Source organism: Aquarana catesbeiana, linkage group LG03 (assembly GCF_042186555.1).
Source record: "Aquarana catesbeiana isolate 2022-GZ linkage group LG03, ASM4218655v1, whole genome shotgun sequence".
Lineage (NCBI taxonomy): Eukaryota > Metazoa > Chordata > Amphibia > Anura > Ranidae > Aquarana > Aquarana catesbeiana.
The window spans coordinates 566,936,762-566,951,749 of NC_133326.1; the positions used below are offsets into that span (position 1 = coordinate 566,936,762).

General features: G+C 42.9%; 1 protein-coding gene across 3 annotated transcripts in view; it reads right to left on the bottom strand.

The window, feature by feature from the left end:
• Window positions 1-14,988, bottom strand: part of AGK (acylglycerol kinase) — a 130,086-nt gene that overhangs the window by 102,686 nt on the left and 12,412 nt on the right. For all 3 annotated transcript variants that reach the window (XM_073621828.1, XM_073621830.1, XM_073621829.1), the window contains exon 2: window positions 3,071-3,193. In XM_073621828.1, coding sequence (XP_073477929.1) covers window positions 3,071-3,180 — 110 coding nt within the window. In that variant the 5' untranslated portion in view covers window positions 3,181-3,193. The remainder of the gene's footprint in view (window positions 1-3,070; window positions 3,194-14,988) is intronic.

Here is a 14,988-nt window from a genome sequence, read left to right on the forward strand (position 1 = left end):
GTTTTCAGGCGTTTAGATGCCATTTCTAGCACTAAAACGCCTAAAAACCACCTCACTGTGAAGCCAGCCTTAGCCCATCTCCCTAGAAAAAACAAGCAATTTATTCTTCATGAGTTTAGAAAGGTGGGTACAATTTCAATTATGTTATCACTGCCCAGAGTTAGGCTTTAACCACTTCAGCCCCGGAAGGTTTCAATGACCCTCTTAATGAGCAGGCCATTTTTTGCGAAACGGCACTGCGTTATTTTATTTGACAATTGCGCGGTTGTGCTACGATGTACCCAAATAAAATTGATGTCCTTTTTTACCACCAGCTTTCTTTTGGTGGTATTTGATCACCTCTGCAGGGTTTTTTTTTGCGCTATAAACAAAAAAACAAAAAAAAACAAAAAAAAAAAAAGTATGACAATTTTTAAAAAGAAACCAGATTTTTTTACTTTCTGCTATAAAACATAACCAATAAAAAAAAAAAAAAAAAAGTAAAATCAAATTTCTTCATCAATTTAAGCCAATATGTATTCTGCTACATATTTTTGGTAAAAAAAAAAAAAATAAAAAATCATAATAAGCGTATATTGATTGTTTTGTACAAAAGTTAAAGAGTCTACAAACTATGGGATAGATTTATGGCATTTTAATTTTTTTACTAGTAATTAGCAAATTTTAGCAGGACTGCGACATTATGGCAGACAAATCGGACACCTAACTGACACTTTTGATGGGAACCAGTGACATTATTACAGTAATAAGTGCTAAAAGTATGCAACGTTACTGTACTAATGACACTGGCAGGGAAAAGGTTAGCATCAGGGGCGATCAAAGGGTTAAGTGTGTCCGTAGGAGGTGCTTGCTAACTGTGTGGGGGATGGTCTGACTGGATGAAGACAGAGACCAGTGTTCCTGCTTAGCAGGAACACAAGATCTCTATCTTCTTCCCTGTCAGAATGGCTAACTGCCTTGTTTATTCTGCTTCTCTGGGGAGCAATCGTGGGTGGCCGGCAGACATCGGGTCCACCAGACTCGCTAAATGGCTCCCCCTCTGTCCAATCGGCACGTGCGCCCCCAGTGTCTATTGCAGTGATGCCGAACCTTGGCACCCCAGATGTTTAGGAACTACATTTCTCATGATGCTCATGCACTCTGAAGTGTAGTGAAGCATCATGGGAAATGTAGTTCCAAAACATCTGTGGTGCCAAGGTTTGCCATCACTGGTCTATTGCATTAAATGACGTACAGGTACGTCATTTTGCGCAATAGAGCCACCCTGCCGCAGTTCATCTGTGGAGGGCGGTCTTTAAGTGGTTAAAGTGGAAATCCAGACTATTCCTAACTAAGCCTAAATCTGCTTCCAACTCCCTTCTAAACCTTATTCTAACTACCCTGTAAAAGGAAGATGTGTATACTTACGTATTCTGAGAGAAATCTGGTGTTCTATCGAATAGTGCACCCCTTCAGATAATGCTCTCTACTCATGTGGGAAAATTGACCGATCACGCGACAGGCGGATTTGGAGGTATTGTAGGGTGTGCCACCGTCCTGCAACACACCCAAATCCGTCTGTCACGTGATCAGTCAATTCTCCCGCATGAGCAGAAAGCCAGGCAGAATCTGCTGATTACATTCTTCCTTTGTAGATCGTTGGATAATGCCTCCAACGATCTACACATGCGCAGTGTTGCCGTCACTCCAGCTGATCAACATAGTTGGAGTGAGGTTGCGTACTGTGCATGGGCAGATCGTCGGAGGCCTTATCCAATGGGGATGCACCATTTGATAGAACACCGGCCTAGTCACATGATCAGTTGTCCGCAGCAGTTTCAGTGTAAAGGAGAGACAGCCGAAAACAGAAGCCCCATAGTAAGCCTATAGGTGACTCTGCAGCCATTGTCGCCCATCTCTCCTATGCCCTGAAGTTGGCCACTGGGGAGATCACATGACTGGGCTGGACTGCTCTCAGAATAGGCAAGTATACACATGTTCCTTTCACAGGGTAGATAGAATAAGGTTTAGAAGGGGATGGGAGCAAATTTAAGCTTAGTTAGGAATAGGCTTGACTTTCACTTTAAGACAGTTCTCTTATGTTCAGATTTAAAGAGACACTAAAAGTCTCTTTTTTTTTTTTTTAACAATGTCTGGAACGACCCATTTTACTCAGATTTTCAGAGAGAAATGCACTATACCCAGCATGTACAACATTTGCTGCCTTCATCAAAGTGATTGTAAAGTCTTTTTTTTTTTAGTTAAAAATAACACACATATCTATGCTTGCTCTGTGCAGTGGTCTTGCACAGAGCAGCCCAGATCCTCCTCTTCTCGGGTCCCTCTTCGGCGATCCTGGCCCCTCCCTCCTGTTGAGTGCCCCCACAGAAAGGAGGTTGCTATGGGGACACCCGAGCCCAGCCCCAGCTCCGTGTGTCCATTCAAATATGGATCCGTGGCACAGCCCCGCCCCTCTCTCTCCTCATTGGCTTACGAACTTTGATTGACAGCAGCAGAAGCCAATGGCGCTTCGCTGCTGTTTCAGCCAATGAGGAGGGAGAGTCCTGGACAGCCGTGTATCTCGTGCAACATCGCTGGAGAGGGGGCTCAGGTAAGTATTAGGGGGCTGAGGGGGGACTGCTACACATAGAAGGCTTTTTATCTTAATGCATAGAATGCATTAAAAAAAAGCTTTTGCCTTTAGAACCACTTTAACTGTTAATTTCCTGCAGGGAAAAAAAAGCAAACAAACAATGTCACACCAAAGAGGTATATGTTCTTATGAACTGAACATTTTGAAGTGTGAAACAAAAAAAATTTTAATTTATCAGTCTGGGTTTATAATTGGGCAGTAGAGTGGCTTAGCGGTTAGCCCTGCTGCCTTGGGGTACTCAAGTTTCCCTCAAGACTCCATACACATACTAATAGATTAATTGACTGATGTCCAAATTGATCCTAGTATTAATGTGAGCTAGAGCCTTTGAGAGAAGCGCCTAGAAGGGTGTGCTGATGTGAATGTACAGTATGTAAAGCGCAGTATAAACTGTTGGAGAAATATAAATAATTGTATGGGAAAAAAAATAATTCATACCAGTGTTTACCGTACATCCAGTGGCCTCCGTACGTCAGCAGGCAAAATCCCACCGTACTTTTTTTCCAGTGGTTACGAAGTGTCTTAAAGATACGAACTACTCTTGACATTTCTGTGTTGAGACTGTACAGAGACAAAGCATATACAAACTCAACTAATAGCACGACCACTACATTTAGAGAGTCAGCCCACCCAAATGTTCAACCAGCTGACAGTTTTTTTTCCCATCATTTGGGGACTCTACAGATATAATTTCTGTGCCGAGTTCCCAAGTCTACACACCTGTGTTAAATATGAGCCGTTCCCACCATTTTTTCATAGAGGTTTCACTGTAATTGCCCCGTACACATGGTCGGACTTTGTTCGGACATTCCGACAACAAAATCCTAGGATTTTTTCTGACGGATGTTGGCTCAAACTTGTCTTGCATACACACGGTCACACAAAGTTGTCGGAAAATCCGATCGTTCTAAACATGGTGACGTAAAACACGTACATCGGGACTATAAACGGGGCAGTGGCCAATAGCTTTCATCTCTTTATTTATTCTGAGCATGCGTGGCACTTTGTCCGTCGGATTTGTGTACACACGATTGGAATTTCTGACAACGGATTTTGTTGTCAGAAAATTTTATATCCTGCTCTCAAACTTTGTGTGTCGGAAAATCCGATGGAAAATGTGTGATGGAGCTTACACACAGTCGGAATTTCCGACAACAAGGTCCTATCACACATTTTCCGTCGGAAAATCCGACCGTGTGTACGGGGCATTAGAGTATCAAGACAAAAAAAAAAAAAATAGGGATAAGCAAGTTAGGTATTGAATCACCATGCTGTAATATTCAAATACAAGTTTATTCCATTGACAAATTGTAAAACCAACACGTTCCAGCAGCAGTACCTCTGGTGCTTTCATCAGGGCTTAGAAAAAAATCAAAGTGTATATGGACTCAATAATCAATCTATAGTTGGATGTTAAACCAAGTTGGCACTGCATCCCGTCAGCAGCTCATTTAAGCAGTCTTGAACGATCCTCTGTGAGACTGCTGTGCAAACTTAAAGTAATTGTAAATGATCACCTTTTAAAAACAGCCCCTTTAGTTTAAAGCGGAGTTCCAGTCCCCCAAATACTTTTTTTTTTTAAACATTCGTCCATACCTGTTTTGTCATATCTAGCAACATTTAGAACATGTCATGTGTGTAGTCCCTGTAGTTTGTGTTAAAATCTTTGAAGACTAAACAGATCTTGGAAGCAGGCTGGTTCCAGGTCATCTGTGGGCATCTAAAGCCCTCTTCTCTCGATTTCCGGGATTCAGTGCAGCTGGCTACCCAGCATGCACCCCCCAATCTCGCGCCTGCGCAGTGAAGCCACTGAGCGGCTTTCTTTCTCTTCTCAACAGGTTGCCATAGCAATGGTGGTGTCGTGGAAGTTCCCGCCCCGTTGCTATAGCAACCTGTCGATCATGACATCCTGGTGCTCCTGTTCGCGTCATTTCCGGTCTGGAAATAACCTAAGATTTCTTCACTAGGCAATTCACAAGGAATCCTGGGATACATGGCATCGCTATCCTAGGAGCCCTTGCAAATCGTCTAGTGACGTAATCGCGTAGGCAGCCGCAGCTGGAAGTGCTGCAGAAAAAAAGTGAAAAAGGGCATTTACAAAGAATAAAAAAAATGCATTGCCATTTATTACAGTATTCAGGATGGGCATGACAATAATTGGACTTTCAAAAAACGGGTGGAAATCCACTGTGATAGAACGGAAAGGCAAAATATTTGTGTATAGATATTAAAAAAATAATAAAATAAATAAATAAAAACACATTCTAAATAACTTTTTTCCCCTTTTTAATAAGTGATCACATGCCCTCTGTTCTCAGCTGCATAAGGGCTGGGGGGAGGCTGGGCAGCTGGGGCGTGTCAGGACAAGCGAAGATTGATCATTTGAGGAGAGCAGGCCGCGTTCCCAGCACAGCTAGAGAACTGACCACGATGTGCTCTCCTGCTTAGTATGGTCAGTTTTTAAAAGGAAAGCAGAGGGACTGTCATGAACACCAGGGATTTCACATAAAGGAAGCAATACAAAGAGAACAGGATGCTTTCTCATACAAGTACATGGTACAGCAGGCACATATCAGGAATATGAAGTGTTGGGGTAACAAATGCTTTAAAGTGGATGTAAAGCCATGCTCATCATTTCTAAATTACTTCCATTGTGCTTATCTATAAGGATATACACGCCTCCTGCATGTATCCTTACCTGTCAAAAATCTCCCCTTTAGCCGTTTGTAGCCCCGTAATACTCCGGCGCTTGGTGGGCGGAGTCGTGACGTCACTAGACTCCCCACCCACCTCTCTACTCCCCTTGGCCAGGCATCGATATTTCTTACACTGAACTTCTGCTGGTCTCGTGGATTAAGCCCCATGATCACAAAAATCCAGTCAAAACCCAGGAAAGGCACCACATGACTTCAGCATGCCCAATCACGCTGAGGTATGGAGCAGCCAATCCTGGAAGAGCTGGAGAAGAAAGGAGGGGGAATGTGAAGTACACAGAATGTCTCTCTCATGATCCTGCATGAGATAAGGAAATCACTTGTCACTCACAGCAAGGGGGAAGAAACTGACACCTATTTCTTTCTCTGTGTGTCCATTTTTATCTTACTGAAAAAAAAAATGATAAGAGAACTGCTCAGAGCTGGATTAACTCTTTGTGGCAAGACTGGGCACAGATGAAATGACATCCTATACTCTACAAGGCACAAGCCTTAATAAAAAAAAAAATTGGGGTTTAATAACATCTAACTATGGATTGATTACCAAGTTCGTACACACTGTTGCATTTTCTTTCCAAGATCTGATGAAGGGTATAGTCCCTGAAACATGCTGGCTTCACAAAAATGTATCACTGAAATAAACTTGTACTTGTACTTAATTCTCATGGTATGGCACTTCAATACCTAAGTTGCTCATTTAACATGAAATGACAACCTTATTAAAAAAGAAACACATACACATCTTTTCAGGACCACCCTTATCTACCTTTCTAAGCATAAAAGCAGCCAGGAGCTGACACAGATCAATAATCTTCATCTGTAACTAAAATATTACTTTTGGGTGGACTGATTTAAAAAAAAAAAAAAAAAAACCCTCATCACGGAAAACAAAGTAAATCTTAAAAAAAAAAAAAAAAAAAAAAAAATCAATAATATAAACTATATAACTACAACTAAGCCATTCCAGCAAGCTATGACATTCCAATACTGGCAAAAAATCTCCCTGCTTGTGTGATTGGCTCACTGCCTTTCCCCAAATCATTTGTAATCTTCATTCGTTACAAAGCAGTAATTAGACAAAAAGAAGCCATTATAAAATATTTTAGAATGTCACAGTTGGGATCCAAGATGAATGTGGAGCTCCAGGCTGAAATAAATAACACAATTTAAAGTGTATGTAAAGCCAAAACATTAAGTTTTGGATAGCATAGGAAAGGGTTAGGACCTCTGCCAGGTTTTTCTATTGCTATCTGTGCTCCTGCCGGGGAGATTAAAGTAGAACTACAGGCAAAACTTTATTTTCCACTTTGGATAGAGAAATCTGTGTCCCGTTGCAGAGATTTCCCTTCACGTCCTGTCCCATAGCCAAACAGGGAGTGAGAGGAAATCCTTGCAAATTAAGGTAATACTTTAGGGGCCCCCAGATCACCAGAACTAGGGCCCCTATTGCAAGATTTCCCCTCTATTACTTTTCTGGGGACAACCCAAAATTTGGGATTTTCTTTTACTTTCAATGATAATGGTAAACAAGACAAATAGAAATGGTGAATCTCCCAAACGGGGGCACAGACAGCAAAAAAAAACTGACAGGGGTTCTAATCCCTCCCAACTCTATCCAAAACTAAAAAAAAAAAAAAAAAAAAAAAAAAAAATGTTGCCTTTAGTTATATTTTAACCCTTCCCATTTGCCCTGTGGACATTGGTACACAGGTACACAAAAGGGAAATCCAAAGTGTTAAAGTTGTCACAGGAACAGGAGGTGAGAGGAAATCTTATGGGGACACCTATAACTGCTACAAATGTCTAACAGGGGATTCCCCTCCCTTTGCTGAGATTTACTTACTGCTGGGTCTCTCAGAGAGGAAGTAAAGGTTGGTCTCCGCAATGGCCACGTTTTTGTTTTTTCTACACTTTAAGACAGGGCCTATTTTTCAAACTTGTTTACAAGTTAAAATCAGTTTGTTTTTTTTGCTAGAAAATTTACTTAGAACCCCCAAACATTATATATATATATATATATATATATATATATATATATATATATATATATATATTTTTTTTTTCTAACACCCTAGAGAATAAAATGGTGGTTGTTGCAATACTTTCTATCACACCATATTTGCGCAGCGGTCTTTCAAGTGCACTTATTTGGGAAAAAATACACTTTTTTGAATTAAAAAATAAGACAACAGTAAAGTTATCCTAATTTTTTTTTTTTTTATATTGTGAAAGATGATGTTACGCAGAGTAAATTGATACCAAGCATGTCACACTTCAAAGTTGCGCCCGCTCGTGGAATGGTGACAAACTTTTACCCTTAAAAATCTCCATATGCGACGTTTTAAAAAAATTCTACAGGTTGCATGTTTTGAGTTATAGAGAAGGTCTAGGGCTAATTATTGCTCTCGCTCTACCGATTGCGGCGATACCTCACATGTGTGGTTTGAACACCGTTTTCATATGCGGGCGCTACTCACATATGCATTTGATTCTGTGTACGAGCTCAGCGGGACAGGGCGCGTTTACATTTTTTTTTCTTATTTATTTTACCCTTTATTTTTACACTGTTCTTTAAAAAAAAAAAAAATAATAAATAAAAGTGTCACTTTTATTCCTATTACAAGGAATGTAAACATCCCTTGTAATAGAAAAAAAGCAAGACAGGACCTCTTAAATATGAGATCTGGGGTAAAAAAGACCTCAGATCTCATATTCACACTAAATGAACCAAAAAAAAAAAAAAAATCTATGGGCACTCTCAGAATCCTTCCCGATTTCATCCTCAGTCTTTACTTGCACAGTCTCTCAGACTCACAGGAGGGAGTGAAAACTCTAGGAGCCAATCAGGGTAGATTTAAGTTCTAGCTATAATCACTGTGGTCACCACACACACACACACACACACACACACACACACACACACTGTGTTGATGAGGGAATCAAGTGATTTTCTTTTCTGCAACCCATGGTTGCAGGAAAGAACAGCGCACCGTCTAAGGCCAGTTTTAGCAGGGGTGACTTGTCAGCTTGCTGCTGCTTCCGCATTATCCAATCAATAGGCTGTGGGTGTGGAGATGACACCACTGCATTCCTAAACAGTGAAAGATGCAGCAGAGGGATGTAATGATGAGGCATCATTCTGCTCCTAATTCTGGTCAGTATGTTTATTCCTAGCACATGTACAATCAGCAGAGGCTGATTGACTCCTAGTGCAGCCCTATAGGGAGATCGGATGAGAACAGACCGCCTGTCCGTTTTCATCCGATCCCATCCAATCCGATCCACTGGACGGATCACGAACGTATCGCCATCCGTCTGTTTTGAGCGGATCTTGTCTGATTGGATACCCATAGAAGTCAAATGGGTGGCCCGCTCAGATACGCCGGAAAAATGGACAGGCGGATCCGAGCAGGCAGATCGTGTGAAAGGGGCCTTACTATCTCAGTACGTGCTGCTGTACAGAGAATGTATATAATCAAACTTAATGTATTCGTTAATAAACATAAAACTGGATTAAATATGGGTCTTTTATATCGGCCTTCGGTCCTGATTTAATGTAGGTCTTGTGTTATATTATTAGGAGTCACTTATCAGTGAATACAGTACAAGCTGGTTATCTGTACAGCAGATCGAGCATCCCTGAGGATGTTAAAGGACAGCAATGCAGTCTCTGTTAATGTCTGACTGCTATCGCTCCATGTCACTGCGCTGCTTGACTCTGTCTGAGAGATAAAATCAATGTCAACAGCTGATACACCTGGGTGCTTCATACCAACATGGGGACTGAAGTGACAGCAAGAAGAATGTCAGCACTGTCAGGACTGCTTTGCTAGCATTTAACCAATAGAGTTACATGTACTTTTAAAGCAGCCTTTTTCAACATGGAGGAACCCTTAAAAAAAAAACAAAAAAAAAAAAAAAAAAAAACATTCTGGTCTCAGGGAACCCCTGCTAAATCAAGGGTGTCACTGGAAACTTATCTGAGAGGCAGGGATTGCTCAAGGAACCCCTAGCAACCTCGGGAGGAACTCTAGGGTTCAATGGAACCCTGGTTGAGAAACCCTGTTCTAAAGATTCCAGGGGCATCTATGCTTGTTAAAGGAAGAAAACTGCTTGATTCCCCTATCAACACAGCCAGTGTTCCTCATCCGACGCAGGGAGCTGTTGCTAGCCACTGGCAAGAATTGCATGCCAAAAAAACAACATGCTGGTTGTACCCAAATCGATCGATGGATTGACTTCGGTACAATCAGTCTACCCATAGATGGTTTGAATCTCGGCCAGCCCCTGCTGAACTGCTTTAGTTGCCACAGGATCAAGTTTCTCCATTGTCTCTTTTTATAACTTTTCTGGTGAAAACGCAAAATTTTGGATTTACACTCACTTAAATTCCTGGTGACACTGGTGATTGAATTGAATCACCCTAAAGGGGACACAGAAAGCAATAAAAACATATATATACAGTCATACAGCACCTGACCCTCAAAGCCACTAATAAGGAGTGCAGATCATTGATACTGTATTAAAGCTCATAAAATTAAAAAAAAAAAAAAAAAAAAAAAGGGAGAACCCCGTAATGAGCCTTGGTTGTTTATTGATGACGCAACAAAACAAGTAACAAAGAAAAAGTGCCAAAAGGTGAAAAAAAAAAAAAAGTATCTGGCACTTCTTTGTCACTTGTTTTGTTGACTTACCCTATAAACAATTCAGGCTTGGAGAACTGGATTTTTCTATCTTATGAGCAATTAAAACCTGACAGTGGTTCTAGCCCCTCACCATTCTATCCCAAACTAAAAATAAGGTTTTACTTTTAGTTATACTTTAAAGTCAGTGAGAGTGCCAGCTGCCTGAGGTGCTGGAGGCTTTTCTTGTCTGCACGGTCAACTACTCTACAATGCTTGTGGAAAACCTAATGTGTACTCAAAAGTTTTTTCTATAAACTTTGGATAGTATAGGGAAAGGTTAAAGTGGTTGTTAAGCCACTTCTATAAAAAGCTCCCATCCCATCTGTCTTATAACAATAAGTTCCCCTGTGCCGGTGTTATATAATAAATATGCGCATCTGTACTGATAACACACCGTCTTCCAGCACTCAAGTGCCTCCTTCTCCTCTCTGCCGGGCTTACTGTTCCAGTGTGCGGGGCCCAAGCACTGCTGCTGATGTCAGCCGGGGAGGAGAGAGCAGGCCAATGAGTCACATGATCACAGGGAGTCGCTGTGTTTTCAGTACAGATAAGCGTATTTATAACACAGGGGAACTTATTGTTATAATACAGAGGGGATGGGAAACATTTTACATTATGAGAGCAGCAGGAGCTAATGGGGCGGGCGCTGAAACAAGCAGATAGGAAGGGAGGGGGGAGAGGACACAGGACACAGATGGCAGGCTGTGGATGACGGAGGCACATAAACTGTCCACAGTGTCAGGGCTCAACAGCCGTGATACACCATGGTCAGTTTACAGAGGGGAGGGTATAGCCAGGGAGTTTAGATGTTACAGGGGGGCAAATTACACAGCATAAGCACTGTGCTGTATAACATGCTTTAAGGCAGCAGGATCTGGGTTTTTTTTGGGTTAACAAACGATTTAAAGCGGGGGTTCACCCACACCGCCAAAAAAAAAAAAAAATATTAAAAGCCAGCAGCTACAAATACTGCAGCTGCTGACTTTTAATACATGGCCACTTACCTGTCCCAGTGTCCAGCGATGTCGGCAGGGGACGCCGAGAACCCGCTCGGTTCTCGCCAGCTGCCACCGCCACCCTAGGTGAGGGAATCAGGAAGTGAAGCGTTGCGGCTTCACTTTCCGGTTCCCTACTGCGCGTGCGCGAGTTGCGCTGCGCGTCCCTAGTGGTCCCCGCTCTCTCCTGGGAGCTGTGTGTTCCCAGCAGACAGTGCGGTCGGGACGGGAAGAGGCACAGACTCCCATGGGAGTCTATGCCGGAAGTGGGTGCAAATACCTGTCTTAGACAGGTATCTGCACCCCCCTCCCCCCTGAAAAGGTGCCAAATGTGCCACCGGAGGGGGGGAGGGTTCCGAAAAGCGGAAGTTCCATTTTTGTGTGGAACTCCGCTTTAATGTGATTGTAAAGGGTTGTTTTTTCTAGATAATAAACATGCTATACTTACCTGCTCTGCAATTGTTTTGCACAGAGCAGCCAGAATCCTCCCCTTCTGGTGTACCCCCGCCAGCATTCCTGGCTCCTCCTCTTCTCAGTGTGTCACCATAGGAAGCCACTTCTTATTGTGGCACATTCGCAAGCTCCATCCTGAGCGGCGCTGCCAGTCTATAGACACAGACAGCAAGGCTTAGCCTCACCCCACGCTTCCTTGTCACAGGGTTTGATTGACAGCAGCAGAAGCCGATCGTTTTAGCTGTTACCTCTCTGTCCTTTGAGGAGGGAGAGGGCAGAGAGAGCTGCTGCTCTTGGGCACAGCACTGGGTCGAGATTGGGCTCAAATAAGTATTTTTGGGGGGCTTGGGGGGGCTGCACATAAAAGTTTTTTATTACCTTAACACAGAGAATGCATCGAGGTAAAAAATCTGCCTTTCGAACCACTTTAAAACACTTGTCAGTTTATTAGTTGCTGTCTCCCCATAGAGAGATTCTCCTTCACTCACTATCTTGATGACACAACAGAAAGAGGAAATCTCCAAAAAGTAAGGCAATTTCCCTCTTAGACAGTGGTCATCAGAACAGGTTTCCCTAAAGGAAGATATACCTTCACCTCCTGTCCTAGTGATTGGTGTATAAATTTTGATTTCCCACTACTTTCTGTCTTGATGACAATGGTCAGCGGAAGAATAGACACGGTGAATCTCCCTAGCAAAGACAACAACAGTAAAAATTAATAGGGGTTCAGATCCTTTCCTCCCTCCTTAGCGCTTGTGTATGGACACTGTGGTAAAATATATAAAATACAGTGCTCACAAACAAAAACCCATAGTAAGTGATAACAAAAAACATAGTCCATACAAAACTATGAAGGTGCTTCACAAAATAGTGTGTAAAAATGCAGGGAATGCTTCACATCTGGTGTGCGGAAAGTGCAGAGAAAATGTTGCAGAAAATTTTTCAGGTGTACCAAGACACCCCCACAAGTGTCCCCACTCACCAAATCAAAGGGCATCATCAAAGGACCTGTGGGAGGGCGTAATGCATTGACGTGACACACTTCCGGTTCTGACTTAATTTCTGGTCTCGTAGGAACGCTGTTAATGGTGTTTGTTGCACCCTCTGATTGTTTCAATGCCTGATTTTAACTTACTTTTGTAAGTATAACCTTTCATGCACAATAAATTTTCAATCATAACATACTTCACTATTGGTCCCCCATTTTTCTTCCTTTTTGTGTACCTGTTTTTTGTTGGGTAATAACGTTGAAGGATCGTTTATCATCTCATCAGTGAACCTGCCATCCTGGATATCGTTACAAGCCTTTACTGACTCCCAGACTGAAAAGCTGGGTGTTTTTGTGATTTGGCGAGTGGGGACGTCTTGGTACACCTGAATTTTTTTCTGCACTTTCCGCACACCAGATGTGAAGCATTCCCTGCATTTTTACACAATATTTGTGAAGCACCATCATAGTTTTGTGTAGACTTTGTTTTTTGTTATCACTTACTAATGGGTTTTTGTTTGTGAGCGCTGTATTTATATATTTTACCACTATGTTCAAGGTGTCTAGCAGCTTCATTCCATAATTTTTTTACCACCCATTTTTTTTTCTTTTTTTTCACACCATCAGCGCGAGTTTATATATTTAGATTATATATTTTCCCAGTGTACAAACACTGGTTTGTGCCAGAATTTTCTTTTCTCTGCATGAAAGCGAAAAGATCTAGAGGAGCGGAAGGAAGCAAGGGACAAGTAGAGAGCGAAAGGAAGGAAGGGACAAGTAGAGAGAGGAAGGAAGGAAGGAAGGAAGGAAGGAAGGAAGGAAGGAAGGAAGGAAGGAAGGAAGGGACAACTAGAGCGAAAGGAAGGAAGAACTAGAGAGAGGTTACTTTTTACCAAACAGACATGATCCCCCCACTACAGAGGATCATGGAAAGCAGGAAAGCTGTAATCCATGATCCTTCACTTATTTATTCATTCATCTATCTATTTATGGTCTATATATAAACAGGTTAGCGCGATTCTTATGTTTCTAAATCTATTATACTATATGAGTGTCATATAAGAGATTTGCTTTTTCACTTTTGCTTATGTTTAGGGGTGTTAGTACACATTTGTGTATTACCTACAACTACACACCTTAGCATAGTTTTTTTTTTCCTTTTTTTCTGTACAACTAGGAAGGAAGGAAGGGACAACCGGGAGAGCGGAAGGAAGGAAGGGACAACGGAAGGAAGGAAGGAAGGAAAAAAGAAAGGAAGGAAGGAAGGAAGGGACAACTAGAGAGCTGAAGGAAGGAAGGGACAACCGGACAGCGAAAGGAAGGAAGGAAGGAAGGAAGGAAGGGAGGAAGGGAGGAAGGGAGGGAAGGGGAGGGACAACCGAACAGCGAAAGGAAAGAAGGAAGGGACAACCAGAGAGCGAAAGGAAAGAAGGAAGGGACAACCAGAGAGCGAAAGGAAAGAAGGAAGGGACAACCAGAGAGCGAAAGGAAAGAAGGAAGGGACAACCAGAGAGCGAAAGGAAAGAAGGAAGGGACAACCAGAGAGCGAAGGAAAGAAGGAAGGGACAACCAGAGAGCGAAAGGAAAGAAGGAAGGGACAACCAGAGAGCGAAAGGAAACAAGGAAGGGACAACCAGAGAGCGAAAGGAAACAAGGAAGGGACAACCAGAGAGCGAAAGGACACACCACAAGGAACAGAGGGACAACCAGAGAGCGAAAGGAAACAAGGAAGGGACAACAGAGAGCGAAAGGAAACAAGGGAAGGGACAACCAGAGAGCGAAAGGAAACAAGGAAGGGACAACCAGAGAGCGAAAGGAAACGAAGGAAGGGACAACCAGAGAGCGAAAGGAAACAAGGAAGGGACAACCAGAGAGCGAAAGGAAAGAAGGAAGGGACAACCAGGAGAGCGAAAGGAAAGAAGGAAGGGACAACCAGAGAGCGACACCACGGAAAGAAGGAAGGGACAACCAGAGAGCGAAAGGAAAGAAGGAAGGGACAACCAGAGAGCGAAAGGAAAGAAGGAAGGGACAACCAGAGAGCGAAAGGAAAGAAGGAAGGGACAACAGAGAGCGAAAGGAAAGGAAGAAGGGGACAACCAGAGAGCGAAAGGAAGAAGGAAGGGACAACCAGAGAGCGAAAGGAAGAGGAAGGGACAACCAGAGAGCGAAAGGAAGGAGGAGGGACAACCAGAGAGCGAAAGGAAGGGAGGGACAACCAGAGAGCGAAAGGAAGGGAGGGACAACCAGAGCGAAAGGAAGGGAGGGACAACCAGAGAGCGAAAGGAAGGGAGGGACAACCAGAGAGCGAAAAGGAAGGGGAGGGACAACCAGAGAGCGAAAGGAAGGGAGGGACAACCAGAGAGCGAATGGAAGGGAGGGACAACCAGATGAGCGAAAGGAAGGGAAGGGACAACCAGAGAGCGAAAGGAAGGGAGGGACAACCAGAGAGGCGAAAGGAAGGGAAGGACAACTAGAGGAAGGAAGGAACAACTAGAGAGAGGAAGGAAGGAAGGAAGGAACA